At 38.4% G+C, this 23,469-nt stretch overlaps 1 protein-coding gene across 4 annotated transcripts; it reads left to right on the top strand.

The window, feature by feature from the left end:
• The first annotated feature begins 8 nt into the window (after positions 1 to 8).
• On the top strand, positions 9 to 23,024 carry arhgap29a (Rho GTPase activating protein 29a). Of its 4 annotated transcripts, none has more exons than XM_077736131.1 (23): positions 9 to 422; positions 1,136 to 1,487; positions 11,248 to 11,391; positions 13,346 to 13,442; positions 13,532 to 13,604; positions 13,834 to 13,894; positions 14,263 to 14,421; positions 15,406 to 15,470; positions 15,544 to 15,654; positions 15,742 to 15,822; positions 15,951 to 16,133; positions 16,237 to 16,374; positions 16,467 to 16,630; positions 17,546 to 17,718; positions 17,832 to 17,948; positions 18,388 to 18,486; positions 18,573 to 18,733; positions 19,674 to 19,862; positions 19,966 to 20,103; positions 20,244 to 20,479; positions 20,662 to 20,980; positions 21,063 to 21,180; positions 21,519 to 23,024. In XM_077736131.1, the coding sequence occupies exons 2-23, from the start codon at positions 1,214 to 1,216 to the stop codon at positions 22,424 to 22,426; spliced, it is 4,008 nt and encodes a 1,335-aa protein (XP_077592257.1). In that variant the 5' UTR covers positions 9 to 422; positions 1,136 to 1,213; the 3' UTR covers positions 22,427 to 23,024. The 4 variants fall into 4 exon arrangements, with proteins under 4 accessions (XP_077592257.1, XP_077592258.1, XP_077592259.1 ...); XM_077736132.1 differs by having other exon boundaries at positions 1,139 to 1,487; XM_077736133.1 differs by lacking the exons at positions 9 to 422; positions 1,136 to 1,487 and adding an exon at positions 4,761 to 5,089.
• Positions 23,025 to 23,469: the final 445 nt, after the last annotated feature.

Genomic DNA, 23,469 nt, shown 5'->3' on the forward strand with positions numbered 1-23,469 from the left:
AATAGTTGTTATCCAGAAACATCATTTCACAAGACAGCAGGACTCATTGACAGCAGATGGTAAAATATAAAATGGTTTAATTTTTATTTTTTGGTATTCATAGCCTACTGCACTAGCTGTAATTTATATTGTGAAAATCCTAACCGGATCTCAATAGTGTTTTTCTAACTTGACAGTTAAAACCTTAAGCGCCTGTTGTTAAAAGAGAAGCGCGTGTATATATCAACACAGTCATAACCTGCGCACAACGAAGTTAAAGTTACACATAAAAGGGCAATCAAATCGCTGTATTTGGCAAAATCGATCTGGAATTCATACGAATATTTTCCTGTGGAATATTTTTAAGGTTTACGATTCAGCCGGAGAAATCTTTCAGCGTGGGGAACTTCTATCGGCTGCAATGTTTCCCGATTCTTCACAGGGTTCGTATATTATTTGTTTGACACAAAGTTTTCGTTGTCACCTCACGTTGCGGGCGATCTTGTTTTAAACATCTATAAATCATTAATATAAATATTGATTTACTGGTTGTTGGAAACATTCTAATTGTTAAACCTGAAGAATGCGGTTTGATCACTATTTATTTCATTGACATATGCAAAAAAAATCACATTGTTTTGTTTGCAATTTACAATTAACATAATTTAAACAATCTAAAGCACCAATCAGTTGTTTCTCTTTTTAAGATGATAGATTTTGCATTAAGTATTTACTGCAGCCTTTATTTTATTTACTATTAGGACCTTATTACAAAACATTTTTGCAAATGTTTGCATACAGTTGAATGCAGTACACGTGGTGAAAAGCAATTGGATTGAATATTTGTTGCATGACTTTATTTAAAAAGCTATTTCATACAACACAAAAGATCAATACTACAGTCAACTCAACACTTCCCATCCATGGATCCAAAATAAATATTAGATTACATGCATAACACTGCATCAGTCATCACCCTTTTAACTATTACAGATGGCGTTTATGTTAAGTCAATGATAGAAAAAAAAAGATCCGACCTTGAATCTCTAGCATTATTATCATTATCAAAACATAAACGTTATCTTTGCTGAGATCTGAATGAGTGTGTCATAAGTAATAGAACACGTATAACTGTTTGTCGACTCTTCCTTTGCAGCAGTTTTCACCCTTGTATAAGACCTCTGGTAGGTTTTAAACCCTGAAAGAGACCACCGGGCCAAGAGGCCAACTAACCATGCTTGCAGCCATGCTGCGCCAGACTAGCAGCGGAGGATCTGGAGATAGTGATGGTGGAGGAGGATCCAGATTCCCTCTGGGTATCTCTCGATTCTCCAACTCGAGTACTGTCACTTTGGGGTCCTCAGACAAAGTCTCCAAGGGCCGCCCAATGCATAAAAGCAACCAAGATAGTCTTGCCTCGGACCCAAACTACATCATGCAAATGGTCAGTGATGTGAGGAAATTTGCTGATGTTCTACTCAAGTTCAAAGATGTCTTCATCTCCACAGGTATGTTTCAGTTTAAATTTTAACTAAAACATATACCTGACATTTTTAACTGTATTCACTTGCATATATTCTTGTAGTCACCTATGTGCTGTTTTTTTATTGGCTGAGAAAACATACCTATCTGCTGTTTTATGTATTCATATTTTTTCTCACAGGTCAAATTACTGTCTAATATAAAGGTATTTTTCTCAGCCTTTTTTGGCAATGATGGCTGAATATTGTTATTTATTTTTATTTATCACTAAATTCCATTAACTTGTAGCCCTGTGATTTTAGGATCATTGGTTTTCTAATTTGTCAACCAAGGTTGGGTACACACTGTTGCTTTCACAGTAATGTACACACCCCTGAGCCTTTCATACCTATTTTGTCCTGTTGTGGCCTTGGCCTGTGTGGCCACTCAACTAACCTTATCTCCCTTAGTTTGAGGTTATTGCTCTTTTACAAGTCAAAAAATACAATGAAATGTGCTGCTGACACAGCATAGTGACCAAAGTGTATGTTCATTGCATTTCTCCTCTTCATGAAATTGTGTTTTTTCCCCCTCTAAACCATGTGTCAAAGTGGCGGCTTGCGGGCCAAATTTGGCCCGCCAGATCATTTTCTGTGGCCCAGGAAAGTAAATCATGAGTGCAGACTTTCTGTTTTAGGATCAAATTAAAATGAAGAGTATATTTCTGTTTGTGAAAGAAGACATATTACAAATTAATTTGATAAACCCTCGTCGAAGGTAGATACAAAGAAACTAGTTAAAAATATCGTTGCTATATATAATCAGCGATGTTTGGAATTAATGATTTTACTCTTACCAAGACAAATGACTGTCAATTTTTGTAACTTTTTCGCTATGTATTGTTATTCAGAAGTTGTTATTGATAAACAACTTTTAATTTGGTTCTGAATGTATTAGGATCTCGAACAGTCATCTGCAAGATGTCATTGTTTAAGCTTTGACGGGATACTTTGAGACATCCAACATCTGGTAAGAGTCACTGACTTCTATTGTGATTGGAGGTGATTTAAAACCCTCTTTAATTTATGGCCATATTGTCCCCATTCTTTATGACTAAAGTTTCAACCTTTCTTTGCTGTGGTCACTTTGAAAGTGTGACTGAATCCAACCCCACACTGAACCCTTCCTCCAATGTTTACTACACAGAGCAAAGCAATACTCAGCGTTTAGACTGGGTCCCCTTTGTAGCTGAATTCACAGTCAATGATGTGAGCGTGACACACATTGTCCCTGGCAACATCCCCATACTCGTACACTCCCGTAAACCAGCAGCGTTTCTGCACACATCAATACTTTCCCAAAGTCCAAAATAACTGTGGCCTGTGAGAATGATACCCAAAGGGTTTCCTAATCCAAGTACTCGCATGAAGACATTTTAACTGTGTTTTGACTAGCAGCGCATCCTTAGATGGTTATTATTGCATGGTTGAAGCATGTGGCAACAGCCAGTGACGCACACAATTGAATTATGTCTTAAGAAGCTTTTTATGTGACGAAACTAGTGTCATGTCGTGTCAATGACAGAGTCTTGGTCACTGTCTGAACACCATCTCCAATGTGTTGGTGGTATTTATATTCCTTGTAAAATTGTGATCTAGTCTAATGTGCACTTGTGAAGGTCATGTCAATAATTGGAAGGGCTTATTATTCCTCACTAAGGTCACAGAGGACATCATGAGACCATATGAGCCATGGGGGTGGTCTCTTAGGATCTATTGTGTTCGATGCTGAGGAGGCACTCGAAAGCACTCGGTCATATTAGCTTGGTAAACATTCAGTCCTTTTAGGGCATCACACAACCTAGAGCTGATTTTTTTTTTTTTAGTTTGAAGGAACTGTTGTGGGAATCAGGGTGTGTTGACTACAAGGAGCTTGATTTAGTAAGACAGGTGTGCCTTGTCCGTATTCGGCGTGAAGCTTTGCCAAGTAACTGCACAGGCATAAAAAAGCAGAACCTGCCAGCATTGACAATGGAAAGTTGAGAGTGTGCTTTGCAGTTTTGGTACAACTTTTATAGACGGGCAAATATCTAGGACGAGCTTCCTTGGGATTATCTGTGCAGGAAAAAAAATCTCAATACGTACAATTGCCACCTTTGTCGGTTTGATGAAAGAGAGGATCTTTTATCCGTTCTCCTTCGCCAATCCTGTCGTCAGCAACTTTGAAGTGAGTCACAGAGCAAGACAGGCATTTCATTGGCATGAAAAGTCCTTTGCTACTGTGTTATACTCAAGCCCTTTTTTTGCAATTTTAATTACCACTTTTAAATGCAGTACAGTACAATCATATTGAGCTAGAACTGGGTGAGGTTAATTAGGCTGCTCCTGAAGAATCTTGCGAATGACACAGCATATTTTTGACTAACATAATAAGCTTGGCACACTATAGATCAAAACAGTATGCATGATGAACCTTTATCAGATATGTTAATATTTACCTATCAGTCTTTGCGTGTGACTCATATTCCCACGTTACATATTTTATGTAATACATTCGCTCTGAGTCATGAAGAATTTTTTTTGTTAGAACATTACCTGATTAAATAGTTTAGCTGAGGTGTTGTGTAATCTAAATGAAGACCCAGAACACTGCTACACGGTGAATCATTAGATTCAAATACCTTTTTGGTTGGTCTTATTCAGTTTGCATCATGCTATTCTTTAGGAAGTATTATGTTATGAGGTTTAAGCTTCCTGGGAAACACTGGTATGGTCCTCTGAGAAAACCTAAATTAGGTTGACTTGGATTTTTCACCAACTATTCTAGACTTTCTTTCAAGGCTCTAACTCTCCTCTATTTAGACAGTCTATCCCACTGGGTTTTCTGGGATTGACTATAAAGTGCTGCCAGTTGATTCTTGCCTCCCTAAAAATTCCTTTTATGGTTCTTTTAACACACTTGTATTTTGCCTCGTGTAAATCATCCCATGTGGGAAAAAGAATCGTCTTTTATAGATCGAGATCCTTGAATACTTTGTGACTCTCAAGGAGTATCTTCTCGATTTAATCGTAATGGTGAATGCCTATCTTCCTAACTAAGCCGCCTAAGGATTTATTACATTACCTTAATTGCTGGCTTGGAAATCTGCTGCTCTTTTTTTAAGATTGGGTAGAATTGGAACTTTGAAGGGATTAAAGTCCTTGCTTTGTGACATGAGGCAGTCCTCTTATCCTTTTTGCCTTTTGTGATGTCATGATGTACAAAGGCAAACAGGTTTAAAACCCCAATCATCAGGCAATGCACAAAGTGGACATTGTGTACAAGTTGCAAAGACATGCAAACTTGTCAAGTTTAATAGCCCTAACTGCTCTGAAACTGATTTATAGGCTTTTTTTTAGTTTGGGACCCAAAGGAACATCTTTTCTTGTTGCTTTTTCCTTGCCCATGAGAAAGATTAATAGTTATGGCGCCCCTTTTGAACTGTAACAGCTGTTTGCCTCACAATTCAATACAATTCAGGATCCCACTCCGCTGAACAAATATGTCTGCTCAAGGGCTGCATAGTTTTTAAATATTATTTAAAAAAAAAATTTGCATACCTGTCAACTTGCCCTTATTTCGTACAGGATTTTTAAAAGCTTTTTTACAGGTACAGTGTAACAATGTAATACAATACAAAACACTCCACACATTAACTATGGCTCCTGCTTTAACAATTGCTATGGTAGGATTTTGTTTGTTTGATTATTTAAAAAAAAAAAAAAATTGGAGTGACTAAAGAGTATTAAATCTTGTAGATACATATAAAACCACCCGATGGTGCAGTGATTCTTCTGCCTGACTGCAGTGCGGGCAGTCTGGGTTCGATCCCAACTCAATGGTGGTGGGTTTGTGGGTGTATGTCTTGTTTCACTTTGGCTTGTGATGGGCTGGCAAAATATTCCGGGTGTCCCCTGCTTGTTGTCCATGGTTGGCTTGGGTGGGCTCCAGCATCCTCTGCATACCTTGTGAGGCTAAGTGGTATGAAAGATGATGATGATACATATGACATCCAATTAAACTTTTACACATTATTAGTAACATACTGTGTCCCATTCTATATATACATTTTTTTTTCAAATCCATTTTGATTGGGAATCACCTAATTAATTAATTAATTGCATTTATACAATATTTACATTAATTCATATTTTCATAGTTAGTGTGTATATATTTTTTTGGAAATTAAATGTTAAAACAGAGTTGCTGTTATGAGTGACTGGATGGTTGTCAATCTAGTAGAAAAAAAGAGGTGTTTCAGCTAGGTTTTTATCATGACATTAGTTTAATTAATAACACATCACAATCCTTTCTTTCTCTAGACATAGGATCTGTGAATTGGTAGTTCATGGTGAAGTTCAAAAAGATTGTTGCTGCCTGGAGCAATTCAGAAGAAAAGCTGCTTAACATTTCACCACTCACCTGAATGGAATTAGGGATTGGTGTACACAAAAACAGGATCTGTTTTTCACAGACCAGAAAATTGCAAGGTGTTGGATGCAAATAGAAATGGGGCACTACGTCAAAATTCCGATTAATCCATGTCACAACAAAGTTTTTTTTTTTTTTTTGCATAGTCACAATTATTTTGTTATAATTATTTTATTATTTATGGAACTGAGCTTGAAAACATATTGCTGGGTTATTGAGTTAACCAGACTGAATTACTGCCTGGGCTAACTGCAGTTAATAATGTCTTGAGAATCAAATAACATCCCAATGGACTCTAAGAAAGGCAACGAAGGAAATTGGGTGTATCGATGTGTGAATGAACTTGCCAAGCAACTCAGCCTATCAGCAACAATACCTGCAAAAATAACCTTGAATCTTGCGAACCATTCACCACAGTTTGCTGAGTAAAATATTTTTTTAACTACTAAACAGACCAAACACTGAAAAATGAACAGTTCTCAAAATACTGTCATCAGAGTCACTTCTGTGAATACAAAATCAAAGCTTCCCTTAAAGCATTCATGCGTTGTTAAGCAAATTTTACTTTAGAGTAAAATGTTCGAGAATTAAATTCCTCAATAGTCTTGTAGGAACTCTGACTAAAGGGTGGGCTTTCATTTTCACAAAGCCCATTCACTCATGATCAAAATGACAGTAAAGCCAGATAGCCTCCCCTTATTCTCAGACATAGGCCCTCAACTCCTTGTTCTGTCCATTGACAGGTGCACTAAAAAGGGTCCGTGTCTACTTCCTGACCTGCTGATGTCCCTTTGCGTTCAATACACATTATGGGGAACTGACATGGACTTTTTTTTTTTTTTTACCCCCGATAACGCTTGAGCAGTTTTACCTGCCAGAACGAGACTGCACGGTGGGGGATTTCTGTTTTTCTCTTAAAGAAAGTTGAGAGCATAGCTGGAATGCCAGCTTTCAGAGCATTTGGATCAACAGTAGATGGCGGAGGTGGCGATGTGGGGTATAAATCTAAGAGAGATCTGTCTTTCTTCACTGAGGCACTCCACACTGAATATGCCATTTATATGCTAATAACTGGAGAGCATGAGTAAAAATGAGCATGAGTAAAGAAACCTTGAAGTATTTACATTGTTTGGTCACTCTTGGGTTATTTGACCAGACATTTCAACAAATCGCCAGGTCTCTTTTAGCGGTATAAATACTTTTTACTATCTTATACACATACACAGGAGGCTTTTCTTAGAATATTTATTGATTTTATACACTGCAGTGGTGGGCAACTCTTTTCATTTATATTTCTACTGGCTTTTGGTGAGGGGGTATGTAGGAAAGTACAAAGTGGCATCATATGATCAGCAATTTAAAATATGGTCATTTAGTGACCAGTTCTTGATAAGCAAGTGCAATCTGATAACAAACCAAATGGATGATAAACATCTAGCAGGCAGGTCACTCAATTTTTGACCTATCAAGAAACAGAAAGGGTGATATAACAGTAGTATTTAGCAAACTAAGCATTGAGGTCAGTCTTTTATGAGTGCATGTAATTTACCATTTTAATGCCCATAATCATTCTTTGTTCCTATGAATAGTTTGTCATGCAAGGAATTCATAAAATAGTCCCCCCTGCAAGTAAACAATTGTACTCAACAAAATAGATTTACTTAGTTTTAATTGTATGGACAATGAGTCTGTTGGGGTATACTCTTAATTTGAGCCAAGTCATTAGTTGTTGTTAACCCCCCACTGACCTCTTTGCTATGGCCTCCCTCTGTGTGATAGGACATTTGCCTAATTGAAACATGTTTAGTAATTTCACACATTTGGTTGCAAAAAGCAGCGCACCCGCCCTCTCTTTAAAGCAAAGAGAAGAAATAACACTTGTGATTTGCAATGCATAGTTAGCCAGTGATGGAATACTGCCAAATCCCTTTTCTCAACCAGACGCCATTGGTCTGAGTCATTGATACCCAATTCTAATTGTAACTAGTAACTCTCCAGCTGCCTCATGTGGCCAAGCTTCTAAATTTAAATTAATGTTTACTATACATACAACTAAATATGAGAACGGATAAGAATATATGGTGGATTACACTTGGATTTCAGACTACAAACATGCATAAGTGTAATACCTATTGTGTTGTAGTAAAGTAATTGCAGACTTGATCATTTTGGAGATAATTGGTGCAAGGTGATTTTCAGAATGTTTTATTATTATGGTGTCATTTTGATGGTGAATTAGCTGACAATGTTTTCATTATGGCTACGCCTGCCCTTCGCGGCAACTCCTATCCCCACTACCAAACAAGAGGCTGGAATGTCGGGTTTCCATGACGCTGATGAAGTAAAAGCCTGGCAATGTGTTTCTGGCAGCCTGCAAGGAGCTCCTGATCCGCGGCCTCCTTCTCATCAGGATCAAGGTCTGATCCCTCCATAGCTCTCATTCACCGGGCCTTATTATTCCCTGGAATGTCTCTCACTCCTCTCATAACCCCTGCTGTAGTGGGGATGTGCTGTGCAGGGGTAAAGTTGGGACAAATCCCATAAGAAGAGAACTATCCTGAACAACACACAACCCCCTTTGCCTTTCGTTTTTTACCCTCCCCATACTCACCACAACTCCTCCCCTATCATGCCTTAACCATCCTCCCACCAAAAGCTGCCCCACATGGACAATGACAGACGCCGTTCCTGTGAAAACTGAATGGCTGATGTAGCAATTTATTGTCCCGTAAATGCTTCATGTTGTCAAATCCATGAGCTGACCTGTCCCGCTGTCTGCCAGTCGCCCCAGAGACAATGGTGAGTTTTTCAACTCTCAAACAAGTCTCTCCTTGAAAGCCTTATTTCCCCTGTGGACAGTGAAGAGAAGGATTTTCCCAGAACCTCTCTTTAAACCTGACATCCTCTCTAAAATAGGAATACAGCTGCTTAATGTGAAGTTGTGTTTGACAGATATGCCTAAAACAAGATCCCTCCTGATGGGACAGAATTGTCTACGCTTTGTGTTGCCCAATGAAAAGCATTCATGGGATTAAATAATCGTTCTTTTTACTTGTTTTGGAGCCTTGCTGTGCTTCTCCATACAGCCATAATGTTAGTCTAATTTGCCTCAATTTAAGATGGTCCTATAGGCTATGCATTTGCTATTGAAGACTGCAAGACATGGGAGTTTTTAAAGGAAACCCCCGTCTTGTGGGTATTCATGGTAAACGTCTCGGTTGATGCCTCCTGTATCGAGGTTGGAGTCTCTGAAACAAGACGATGGATGATTTTATTGGGATTGTTGACTTTGGCATAAAGGTTTTTCTTTAAGCAGTCAGCACACTCACATGGTTGATATTTGTAAGGTTTATGACAATGCTGTAACTGTTCATGACCTTGATTTTTGTTTTTAGCTTGGTCTCAAATTCCTAAGTCTTATGAAAATCAAGAAGACATTCCATCTCATCACTCCATGTCCAACCTCGACTCATGTTAGCCAACATCCTGGTAACCAAACACATTTTCTCATAATGTTACGTTCAAATTGTACCGAACTAAGATCTGAGGTCTTGTCTCAGTCTAGATAATGTGGCGGCTCAGGATTTTGTGTTAAGCTCGGCATTTGAACTCCAGTGGATTTTAAGGAAACCCTACATGTTTGTTTCTCACGCTCATTACTCCGTGCTCATTATATGCCCACAATGATCTATGTTGCAACTCATTGCATTAGCCAGAATAATATTACTGAGGAATTAACATAATCAGACTGAGCTGTAATTTATAACAACCAGGGAAGATGTATTTTTAGTGCGTGATCATAACTAATTAACTAGGTAAGTACACATTGTTGTGGCAGGGTTAGGCCAAGTATTTCATTGAAAGACTTTTCACACTGCGTTCTCTCTAAATTAACCTTCACAGTGCTGGAGTCAAACCAAATATATAAAAGCCCTTGAGGGTCCTGGATTGCATTGCAATCAATAAAAAGGACACTTTTTAAATCAATCTGGTCGCCTACAAGTGGAATCAGTTGATTGCAGTCAATTGTGTATTGCTTCAGCAGAAAAATACTTGATTAAACTGTCTTCCCTGCATTGGATGGAATTAAATCCATTTTTGGCCCTTGGTGGAAACAACCGCTTCTCTGCGGGTCTTTATTTTCAATAATGCTTGTTGTCCTGGGTGCGTGTATATTTTTTTTAATTTCTTAACTGATGTTTTCCCTTGTAAAATTGGTTTACCTTCTGATGGGAAACCCTCACATACTGTTTAGTTAGCTGGATTTTCCAGATCACCACAGCAAGCATTGTCAATATGTCCATGCAGACCCAGCTGTATTAGCCCCGGTGGTTGCACTATTTGTTCACTCCAAAAAGAGAGCTAATGAATAAAAGGGAAAATGGGCGACAGCTAAAGTCTTCCTGATCCCTTTCTCCATGAGTAGGTAATCCTGGGGTGAACATCAGCGCAAATGTGGCTTTGACTGTCAGTGGGATGTGGCTTGTTGGAGGTGAGGTCCAACAAAAGGCGGAGTGGGTGACAAAAATGGACCGTAAGCAACTCACCTCTAATTGTGCACACTGCTCTTGTCAAGTTATATGCTTTGAAAAATAATAATAGTAATGATAAGGCATGTATATTTTCTCTTCAGTGAGCTCTAAACTACAACTTTGTATTGTAGATCTTGGAATTCGGGAAATTAGGTTTGTAGACTATGGAACAATACAGTATGTTGTCAAATGTGCCTTTTACACAGACCTCAGCCTTTTGCTTTGAGCCTGCAGACTTCATTGCAGAACACCAGTTCCCACCCTTCAGGAGTTCATTTTTATCTTTATTACCTCCTAATTTCTGTTTTAAAATTGGCTTCTGATGAACAGACTTGCAAACTTCTAGTTGCCGTACGGTCAAAATAGGTTGTAGTTATGACGTACTTGGCTTTCAGGTATGGGTTCTCTATGTAGGTTACGGAGTGCAATCTCACTGCCACCCGTGCTTTATGGCCTTGTTGCCTAGACAAACCATTGACAGCTTTAGTGTTGACCACAACTCCAATGAATGCATGGTACTTGTCTGACACGGCTACCATGGCCACCCTTTAAACCAGCAATGTCGGCATGTCATGTAGTGATTCTCTTGCCAGATGGGTACCAAAACGGGAAATTTGGAATTCTCTGGGCACCTTATCAACAATGTAGCCGAAATTCCAATCCTCACTGTCTTGGTTCAGAAATGAGGCTTGAGCCAGATGACAACAAATTACTGTGATTTTGCTCCGAGAGGCACACCTGGACATTAATTTATGATTTGTATCCTATATATCTTCTTAAATCATTCAACTTTGTGATTTATCAGAGAACCAATCCTGCCTCCACAAAGCAGTCCACGAACGTCTCGGGGAGATGCTGGGAGTCCTGAAGACCATTATCGACAAACACCACAGCCTCAACTCGGTGGATATATTGAGTTCAGCTGGAAATGTCATCGTTGCAGTGAAAGGTAAATGGATTAAATACTTAACAGAAAAAAAAATCATGCATTGTAAGCTGACTATTTCAAATGGTTCACCTATAAGTTCCCTCCGATTGGCTGGCAACTAGTAGTGTACCCCGCTGCCTGTACGGGTACATTCTTAAAATTGGCTTGTGAGCGTGGATAGGCACCAGCACCCCCGCAAGCTTTGTGAGTGTGGAATCAATGAATGATTAAATCAATGTTGTGATACAGAACTCTGTATTCTGACTAGAGTTTCTGCCACTAGAGCACCAGAACACACTCAACTCTGAGGTCATTTTTCCCTGAAAATGATAAAACAATATGTTCTTCAAAATGTTGTTTACATATTTTTTTTTCATGTTTCCATGTTACGTTCCTTGTTCCCTTTTTTCTTTTATTAGAAGGTACAGTCCACTCCATTAATTTTACTCTTTGATTTGCGGTATCTGGTCACCCAACAACAAAGTCACCCTGTAGTTGCTTACAATTAGTGTTCATGGGTAAAATATTACCTAAATCCTTGGATTCTTCAGAGTTGTGAGAGAGTGGTGTGCTTTTCCTCTTAAACACAATACCATTTTTTCTCAATGATGTAACTTCCGCATTTAGACCACTCGTTGGGGCCTGTGCGAGCATTGGCATTGTGTTCCAGCAAGGCTCAGGATGTCCTGTTGAGGATTTAGGGTTTGGACAGAAGCAAAGGAGATGTAAGACCATAAGAGAGTTGCGAGCTTTCAATGGTGACGACTAGCTTTTTCCCAGGACCCCACTGGTCACCGCGTATTCTAATTGTGCTTCACCTCGAAGTCAGACCTGAATTTTTTTTTTAAATACTCAATTTGAAGAAAACAAAAGCACATCAACATGGAAAGATTGGATAAATCCTCTCATTCGATGACTGTGATTATTCATCAAAATAGAACTGCCAAATGAATAGGACACAGGCTAAGGAGAAAAACTACATTTCAGGTGGGTCATTCTTACTTTTCTTGACAAGTCTTTTCTGATATTAAAATGACTTTGCGATGGTATATGATGCCTGTGGTGTTATGTTTCAGAAATCTTTCTTGTTAAGTTAGCCTCATTAGTGCCATTTACGTATAAATGTTTTGATAAATCGCTTAGTTTGTGTTGATGTTTTGGACTCTGGAAATATCTATTGTTCCAATGAAAGGAAAGACGAAGTTTCCTCTAAGCAGAAAGCAAAACAATCCGCTACATTATTGATTCCTTGAGCTTGCTTTCTGACTAGGTCATTTTCTCTCTGCCCATTCAGGACAGGAAGATTATTGTGAAGGCTGATTACAACTGTATTTACATTAGTGTTTTTGTCCTATTCTATCTTCAGTCATCACCGTGTTTTGATTTGTAGCAGGAAACTACTGGCTTTCCAGATTACAGCCCATTTATATAAAGTGGAAGTATCTGGCTTATGGACTAAAGAATTGGTTTGGTTACTTTGGTGGAAATATGTGTTTTAAGGCATTGACATAAAACGTTATACGGGATGACCATAAAAATGCGTATTCACTGACATGGCAAGTGACAACACTGCAAGATTGCGACTTTAAGCAAGTAAACAGTCATTTTCACAGTATCCCAGCCTAGATGTTGCAATGATCAATGAGGAATCTCAACAGCCAATTTTAAGAATGTATCCCTACGGGCAGATGTCTGAAGAATGTAATTTTAAACAAATGAAAATTCACTCATTGCTTTTCAAATGGCACGTTTTCTAGGTCTCATTTAATATGAACAAAATGTTTTTCCATTACCTTTAGTTTTATTGGATTGTTAAAAAATCCCATTGTATATATTATACAAATACAATGGTGGTGAGTCACACAAGGAGATTCAACTAAGATAAGTGGAGCCTGAGCAGGATGTCTCCTCTGTTCGGAAAGCATATTATGGCAAAAATGTTGAATTAACCTAGGCTCATCTCATCATTTGACAGAAGTGAATTTTGATGAGGTGAACGAAGAGAATAAGCAGAGTCTTTTTAACGACATCTTCACTGCAATTGACAATTTGGCATTCACCGTTGGCAATGTGTAAGTATCATGGCAAGACAGGCTCTTATGGGCTCATATGTATCAAAATACATTCTAATTTTATGATTAAATGTTTTTTTTCTTCCCAGAGTGTCTGACTTCCTTATGGGAGATGTAGAGAATGGGTCTGTGTTAGGGCTCCCCCTAACTAAAAGGAGTAGGGTAAGTAGTTTGCATAAATTAAGAAGTTATGGACATAACTGAGGATTAGAGGCGAATAACTTTTACCCCTCAATAAGCTACAAATTGATCTTAATTGAGGAAGAGTAAAATAGTTCTATTTGGTTTTAAGAATTATTCTTATTGACGTCAACTTATTTACTGTGGATATGGTATGAACAATTTTTGTTTGCCTGGCTCATTGTGTTGATGATTTTGTTATCTGTTTCAGTCTTTTGACAACCTACCTTTGGAATCTGGAGGATCCGGCTCTGAGAAAGATGATCCACCAGGTAAGACAGATCTCTCAGGATGTGTTTTTTGTTCTTTAACAAGTACTAGGCTGGTTTTTGGCAAGCCGTTAGAGTAAACATTACACTGAATGAGCAGAATGATTCTAGTTTATCATTGAATGAACTTGATGTCTGTGTGTGGGCTAATTGTGCAACATGAAGTCATGGGTGTCTTCTCATTAATCCACACATCACTCAGTTAGCTTATCTTCAAATTGTATTAGCCTGTATGTCTCATACTCAAGGTCAGGTCTTGCTAGGCCAGTTGGCTCAGTGCTGCACATACTGCCTAATATTACCCAGAGAACTGACCAGAGGAGCATTGTCAGTCATGCCCAAGTCCATCTTTTACAACCTTTCTCGTACAGTTCCTATAGGCGTCCTCGGACCACCACTTCGGGTTGAAGAAGTGGACAGGACACTTCAGCAGGAGGACAACGGAGTGGAGTCAGCACTGCGTTACGCCAAGGGCTGGTCAAAATATACCAAAGAAGTACTGGGCTGGGTGGAGAAACGGCTGAATATGGGTGAGTTATGGAACAATTATGGTTTTGACTGTTTTATATTTGAGTTTTATGATGGAGACGGAACCAGAGCAAAGTACTCCGGACCAAAGGAAGTTTTTAAGATATCTAAGGAAACCAAGTCACAGTTTGAACGTGCAAAGACCACGTTGGAGGGGCAGATATGCAAATACTCACCCACTGTATTGCACTGTACTCTAAACCCACTTAATTTTTCCTATAAAATTATTTTCTGTCCCCCAATTGTTCTTTATAAATCATATATGGACAGTTGGACATATCTTAACTGGTAGAGAAATTTGAGGGAGCTTCTTTTTCACTGTTGCCTCACCTGAGCTGTAATCTGATGTCTTGTATGCTCAAGGCTGAGAATTCAGCATGTGACATATATTCTGCAGGGCTAGTTAATGAATGGTTCCACTGTCATACTTAGTCATTCTTCTTGTCAGCAGGGTGACACAGGACCCACTGTAACGTGGTACAATGCATGTGTTATCAGGCAAACAAGACAAAAGTGTTTGTTTAACACATCCTCGGTGGCTAATGGTTTATTTGAGCTTGACTGACTCAAGGACATGGTGTGACTTGATTTGAAAAGTAAAGGCCTCTGTTGGACTTTCTCTATTCTGTTGCCAATTATAGATACTGCTTTGTTAACATTGTAAAATGAATTACGCATCTTAAATTTATGAAAATTTTCTGCCAAGTTAGATCATTGTCCCCTAAATTAACCATTGTAGTTCATTGTTATTTTTCCCCCAATGTGTTGTTGCAAGCTACTTTCTTTAGATTTTTTTCTGATTGTGCTATTATTTAGTGTGCGAGTAGTAAAGCATTAGAAGGCAATAAATTAAGGTGTCCAAGACCATTAACATGCCACTTTTCCTTCAATGATTAAATACTATACACATCCAGTTCACACCCAAAATATAAACTTGTTCAGGTATAACATTGAATGTAATTTACACTTTATCAATTTGTTTGCAGATATGGAGTTGGCAAAGAGCTACAACAAAATGGCTGAATCAGCAAAGACTCTTGCAAGTCAACAGGTGATAAAATAATTTTCAGTTTATATTTACAAATATTTTTGTATACTAAGTCTGTCTACTGTTTATGACGTAGGAATTCATGCCTTTCCGTGACATCTACATGGCTGCTTTCAAAAATGACATTGAGTACAGCAAGATTGTACTGAACACCACAGCAGTGCTTCAAAGCAACAAATTCATGCAGGTAAATGCTCAAAATGTGTTTTTTTTAACTGTAAGGTGAAATAGAAGCAGAGGAATTATTTACATATTTTGTTGCCTTTCAATCTAGCCTCTGATGACTCGGAAAAATGAACTCGACAAACTACGAAAAGAAATGAAAGAGCAGTGGCATAGAGCGCTAAAGAAAATGGTAATTATTGAATTATGTTTATATTAAATGGAGGCTATGTCAATGAATCTGTATTGAAATGCTTAGCGAAATAGGTTTTGGTGTGATTTTTAATGGTGTTTAACTATGAATGTTTCTTCCATTACAAGCATGAGGCTGAGAGCGCTCTGAAAAAGGCTCGGATGCTGCAGGATCAGCGTCAAGAAGAGTATGAAAAGGCCAAGGTATCCATCAATCGTCTTGAAGGGGAGCAGATTGGAGGTGTTGGAGGAGCAACGTCTGCCAAACAGTTAGAAAAGCGGCGAAGGTTGGAAGAGGAGGCCTGGCAGAAGGTACAGAAAACTCAGTAACATGCTGCAAGACTCCCAATTTGGCTCATAAGTGTAATGCGTTGCTAGCACATTGTAAGCTTAATTTGAATTCTGTCTTTGACAGGCAGAAGAAGCGAGGACGCACTGCGAAGCTTGTCAAATTGATGTTGAGGACAAAAGAGTTGACCTGGCCAAAACCAAAAGTGATGTAATCACTCAGCTCCGAAAGATGATCTTTCAATGCGACCTCACTCTTAAAGCTGTATGTCCAATTACATTTTCACCTTAAAATGAGTAAATTGAGTATATATTATGATCAGCATCTGACAGCAGAATGACATTCTTTTTTTCAAGGTCACAGTCAATTGGTTTCAGCTCCAACAGGCCCAGGTTGTATCACTTCCAGTCAACTACCAGAGTCTTTGCGAAACTGCAAAGTTGTATGAGCCAGGGAATCGCTATGTTGAATTTGTCCGGAGTTTGCCCCAGGAGTCACACTACTTTTCATCAAGCACAGGGTAAGACACGGTGTGATATATTCAATTTCGCACAAATGCCCCAGCACTCACCCGATTGTTATTAGTCCCAAACCCAAATAAATGTGGGACTGGGCCAGAAAAGATATTGCCCAAAAATTCCCACAATTTTCTTCTGACTTATTGTTTTCTTACATGTTAATATTTGCATTTAAGTTAACAGTTCCACCACTTAACAAGTAACTTTCAGTGAATGAGACGCAATAGACCATTGATTGTCAAATTACTGTCTGTTGTTACAAGGCATTTATGTATTGATTATATAAAATCATTATGGAAAATGAATGAATGAAAATGTTAGTTTGAAAGCAATATACATCTTTTTGTATTTTCCAAATTTGCTAATGACAATTTCCCTATTCTGGGACTAATAGGTTATCGTATTGATCCTGGCCAGCATGTGAGTCGGTAGTGAGGGAATGTACATTTATTTAGTTCACACACATTTGGCACTTAACAAAAGAATCATTTGTTTTCTTAGTCCAGTTCTCCTCCCCCAACTGAGATTTCCATGATCAAAAGAACCAACTTGTTGAATGTGGAAATGAGACCTAGCAGTCTATATTTAGCCTTTTGTTTGTCTGACCTACATTCTATACAGTGGAATGTACAGTTATTCGCTTTGAATTTAGCACTGGTTTGAATGGTTAGGTGGCATTGGCGAGGATATGTCATTTGATCATAAAATCAAAGTTAAACTCTGAGTGACTATGTTTACATGTAGCAAACATCCATTTATGATACGTAATTTTGCTATCGCCTGGTTTTACTTAATGAAATGAATGTTATATTTTATAAATCCACCCATAAATACCAGTGACTATCCATTGTTGCTCCTTCCATTGGAAGACCTTTCTAGTAAACACATTTAACAGTTTTCATCATCTCTCATCACAGTAGACCTCTCACACAACGCACACTAAGTGGCAGTCACTCATCCAACAGTAACCAGTCACAAGGATCAGCTACATCTGACCACTTTGGTACAGATGACATTGATGGGTCCAATGGCAACTCCCAGCATTCCAAGATTGCAGAGCGGCGGTCCAACAGCAGTACTGACATCCAAGGTATTTCCAATCCTCCAGATGAGTCTGTTTAAAAACACTTGAATACAATAAGAGTCTTAATTTATAGAAAACTAATGAATGGCTAATGGCGGAATATTTATCCTTATGTGCAGCACTTCGGATTCGTAACTGCAATTCGTCGAGTCAGGGTGGAGGAGTGGGTAGTGACTCGGAGAGTGTAGGAGGGAGCAGCGAGTCCCGGTCCTTGGGCTCACCCAGCACAAGCCCAGGTTGGGAGATATGCACAGGAATTTCATTTTCAACATCAAAAGGAGGGGAAACACTCACTTTGAATTGTTCATATTTGCTACTAAATGATGTAGACAAATCTTGTGTACGTTCAAAAGCAGTATACCTACATATACTATCATGGTGCTGTAAAATATAACCATGGGCATTTCAGTGTCTTATTTTCACTTGGTGACTAATGGCCTTTTTTCCATTATCAATCATATCACTAAAATATTGGGTTCTGGATGTCATCCATTGTTCTTTGGAAATCTGGGTGTGAAAGCAAAGCCTTTGCAGTGAACACATTTAGCAGTTATTCTGGTTTGGTGTATATTATGTAAATTAACTCCTGAAAAGTCATTTCAAAATACAATTGTCTAGAATTGGTTTAATCTGACTACATGAATGTGGATTTATTGTTATTGTTTAAATGTTTAGGAGACTTAAAGAGGAAATTACCTCGATCACCTTCTACTGGTACCATGTCATCTGCCGATGACCTGGATGACCCCCAATCGCCTTTGGATGGTGTGAATGGTTTGTCAAATAATATACTTTGTAGTTACAAACATTGATTTTCGCTTTATATACATGCTGTACTCATTTATTATTTCATATTTCAGGTTTAAACGATCTTCTAGAGTCAGCTAGTTCTCCACGTCCTTTCAGAAACACTCAAATGTCCAAAGCTGCTCAAACCCACAAGTTCCGAAAACTTCGAGCACCATCCAAGTGTCGAGAGTGTGATGGGCTTGTTGTGCTTCAAGGAGCAGAGTGTGAAGAGGTAATTTTTGTTTTCATTTTTAACTGAATGAAACACACCAGGAACTACAGTCATAAACACATTTTTAAACTCCTTAGGAAAAAATGCTCTAGATGACCATTGCCAAAGCTTCAAAATGTCTTCTTAACCATTTTTAATCAGTAAAAACTAAAACAAAAGACAATCCCCTGTGCTCCTCTTATTGATCACAGAGGGAAAAATCTTCCCCCTGAGACTGAATTAACCAATTTAACTCAGTTGGGTGAAATAGCTAGTGGAAACTAAAGACCTTTTGTGACACTTTTAAAGGGCCAATCATCCCTGTTTGCCTCCCGATATTTTTCTGAGATCAGGTTTCTTTCCATATTTATTTCATACTGGATACGGACAAAAGATAGAAGGCTGGATGGAATTTTTCTTTTCTTAAGGTGTGTTATGTAATTCTGCTTGGGGTGCTTTGACAGGAGATGAAAGAATGCAAGCATTTCAGTTCTTGGAACGACTCCATGAAATTAGTGGAAGTAATTAGAAAACAGGAGGCTGATCTTGATCGGTTTGCTTGTCAAAAAAACTTGTATGAGAAATGAATTTTTAGTGATTCCAGCTTGAAGCAGCTGCATTTTGATAGTTTCCATTACAGTAATTACAAGAGGATATTATGAATGATTGACATCCTTCAAAATTATCTGTATTATCTGCATATACATTTGTATTTTAGTCACTTATAAGGAAAGAATGTTTTTTTTTGATAAGAAAATCCTCTCCTACATCAATCATTTGTATTATTTTCAACTTATATCAAACTTAATTCAAATTATGCTTGAAAGTTCATTGAAAAAAAGCATTTGTGTTCAAGAAAAATCTTGCGATGAGTCTAACCTCATCCAATTGGTTTATATATTTTCTGTGCTTGCTCTTCCAATGATTAATTACCCATTGAGATTTTTCAATGTGTTTCCAGTGTTCATTAGCTTGCCATAAGAAGTGCCTGGAAAGTCTGGCCATTCAATGTGGCCATAAAAAGCTCGAGAGGAAGCTTCACCTCTTTGGCGTTGACTTTACCCAGACTGCAAAGAACAGCCAGGATGGCATTCCATTCATTATCCGCAAATGTACATCAGAGATCGAGACAAGAGCACTTAATGTGAAGGTACTGATAAAACCTCATTCTGCACATTGTCACTGGTTCAGCTTTTCAGGTTTTCAAAAACGTGTCAGAATGCCTTTTGAAATCATGTTCTTGGGTTTTAAAGGGTATTTACCGCCTGAATGGCTCCAAGTCTCGAGTAGAGAAACTTTGCCAAGCATTTGAGAATGGTAAAGACTTGGTTGAAATGTCTGACCTTCACCCTCACGATATCAGCAATGTTCTCAAACTCTACCTAAGACAGGTAGGTCTGCAAACAATGATTTTCCTTGAAATTGTATTTTGACTAAACATGGTTTATTGCTTATGTAATTGTCATGACATTTTCTAGATACCTTATGCTTTATATATTTCACTTCATCTGTCACCTGTATTCACATTCAGCTTCCAGAGCCACTCATCCTTTTTCGCTACTACAATGAGCTTATTGGTTTGGCCAAAGGAAGTCAAAGTGGAATTGTGGAGGATTTGGAGGCATTTCGCCTGAGCACCACTCCAGTGAACCCAACTCAGGTTGGCGCCAAGCTCAACCTTATCCTCTTCAAGCTGAAGGACCTTCTCAAACAGCTTCCACGTGCTAACTACAAGACACTGCAATTCCTCATAGAGCATTTGCACCGGTACAGTGTTCTTTTCACCAACAAATATAGTTTCATTGTGGTACTGTTGCTGGTTTAAATATTTCAAAGTCCTCGACAATTTGGTTCTGTTTTCGTACGTGTACTGAGGAATCCTTACTAAGGAAATGCATATTTTACAAGCAAATGAATGAAGATGTGTTTTAATTTTGTTTTTAAATCAGGGTGACAGAACAATCAGAGGAAAACAAGATGCCCGCAAGAAACCTAGGGATCATCTTTGGCCCAACACTCATCAAGCCCAGACAGATAGATGCCGACGTCTCTCTCTCCTCCGTAGTGGATTACCCCTATCAGGCGCTCATTGTAGAGCTCCTTATCAGACACTACCAGATGATCTTCGATGCATCCCTTAGTCCTCTGACAGGCATCTCACATACCGAGGTTTGTGTTGAACCTTTGCCACACATGCGCCCTCCTCCCTACCAGGGAAAAGAACAGCTTCTGAGCAGGCACTCAAAGTCAGTTGGCGACATCCAGGAGGTAAAATAGAAACTTTGACACAAAATGTGTTTTACCAGGCACACGGTGCATTGACGGTCTTGTGTTCTGTTCCCCATTATAGTTGAGCTCCAAGCATTTTAAGAGACATTCTTCCACTCCTCCATATAACTCACTGGCTGAGTATAAGGATTCAGGACTGCTCATTCCTTCTGACCATGGAGGAAAAGAATTTGAACATGGTTAGTGTTTTTTTTTTTTTTTTACTGGATACTTTTTCTGCATGAGATGGATATATAGTATATAGTATTTACTATGCATATATCATGGTGCTGTTTTTCTTAAATTAATTTAAATCAGGATGTTATTGGAAAGTATATTTAATAACTAGTAGTTCATTAAATGTTTTTCAATTAATTAGTTAAATACTAATGAGAGTATGGTTACGTACTAATCGTTATTTTAGATGCATGACGATAACTATTTTTGTTTGTTTTTAATCATACTATTTCATGGCGCACTTTTTGTTAGGTTAGTTATTAGTTTTGAGATGTTTTCACCTTTATATATACTTTGTTAGAAGCCGATGAAGTGGATTCAGAGACTTTCAATGGGATCACAGATGTCCCAAAATCGAGCGAAAGAGGTCTTTTCCGTTCTCCGCATGTCACGCCCACAACAAGGGTGCATTTACGGCAGCAACGCAACAAGTTCTCCCGACCCGCCAGCATGCCGTTGGAACGAAACCACAGCCGTGGTAAAGACGAAAATCCTACTTGGAGTAGTGTGGATGAAGACGATCGTAAGGCAGACCATGGCATCCAGTCCATTGAAGAAGTGGATGAATCTCAGATGACCAAATTGCGAGCCGGCACACATGACCGCAGCAAAACTCTTGACACCAATACCTTGCGCAGAACTTGGACCAAAGAATACAAGTTCCAAGATTCTGCATCTAGAACTGCCAAAAACATTTTCAATACAGACAGTACAGTTGATGATGCAAACAGGTCATCCCCTTCTGCTTCAGTTTCATCTTCAAGTTTCTCCACCGATGACTCCTTGAACACTATTCCAACCTACCCAAATGGAGCTTACAGCATGCCATTGCGACATGTCAGGACATTAAAAAGGGAGGACAATGTAACTAACTACAACATTATTTCAACGGGTTTCCGTTCTTCTAGAACCCTCCAACCACCACCGGGAACTTTCTACAATCCGCCATCAGGGAGTAAAAGTAAATCACTCCACGGATTAGCCAACAGCACCGAAAACGAAGATGCAGTGGATGATGAGGAAGATGAGTTGGAAATCGAAGTGTCTGTGGATGAACCTCTTGATGAGGACACAGAGCAAGAGACTGCCTCGTCATCCCACAGCCCAAACTCAGAAGACGTGGGCCTTAATCAGGCCAGACCTGTTTACCAGAGACTGAGATCCAGGCACCTTCAAGAAGACGAAGACCGAGAAGCTCATTTTGTGTGAGTTCAGATGTCCGAAAAAGACATATTTGCGACTGCTTTTACTTTACACACTTTTAGAAAGACTTTTGTGGTCCTTTGTGGACAAGAAAACACCCTTTGCTTTCCAAAAAATGCAAACAGAACACGCTCTTAAAGGGGGGTTAATTTTTTTTAGGAACAAATCGCCAATATATAATCCTTCGATCGCGATGCTGACACCAAGTTGGACTATTTATAAGTTTTCAAAAACTGTGCAAGTGCATATTATGAATGAATATTTTGTACAGTGTTCCTGTGGATTCAGTGACTCTTTATATACCAAAAGAAGTATCTATTTGACTTGTTACTATAGAACATTTAGCCACAACAATGAAAAGAACAAAAAGGCACTTCTTGAATTTATTCAAATGTGCTGTCATCTTACTTTTATACTGTTACATGTAGAAAAAAAAATGTTAACATTTCTCTATCAAGTAATAATCCAAATCTTGCTCTCTATGACATATGCATTAAAATATTGCTAATGACATGGACATTGTTTTATACTGCTAAACATGATCCTATAGATCTTGGGGGGGGAAATACTTAAGTTTTAGAAAATAAAAGAGTATAAACCATAATTTTGTAAGAAACAAAATATGCTCATACTTTTTGAAATCCTATTTTTAAATGGTGATTTGTAATAGTTGCGGGAATGTTCAAATGTAAAGAGACAGGTACACCTGAAGAAGTATACTTTGTAATTTATTAAAATGTATCGAAATTATTTGAGCCATATTTTTTTTCTTTTTACCCGCTATGCCCATCGTAAGTATTATTTTTGTTATTTAAAAATCTAAGTTTTCTCCATCTTGTGATTTTTTTTTTCACCAGTTTCACAATCATACAGTGCTTTTTTAAATATCTTTGTTTAAATTGTAGAGAGACTTTGTATGCATATATCATTTTACATTGTAGTCTCAAAGCAGTTGCAGGATTAGTGAACCAGGCTGTTGGGTCATGATGGCTTCTCCAGCACACATGGATGTGAGGTGTTGGCTGTCTCCCTGTGCTTGGAAAGGAGAT

Source organism: Stigmatopora nigra, chromosome 16 (genome assembly GCF_051989575.1).
Source record: "Stigmatopora nigra isolate UIUO_SnigA chromosome 16, RoL_Snig_1.1, whole genome shotgun sequence".
Taxonomy (NCBI): domain Eukaryota; kingdom Metazoa; phylum Chordata; class Actinopteri; order Syngnathiformes; family Syngnathidae; genus Stigmatopora; species Stigmatopora nigra.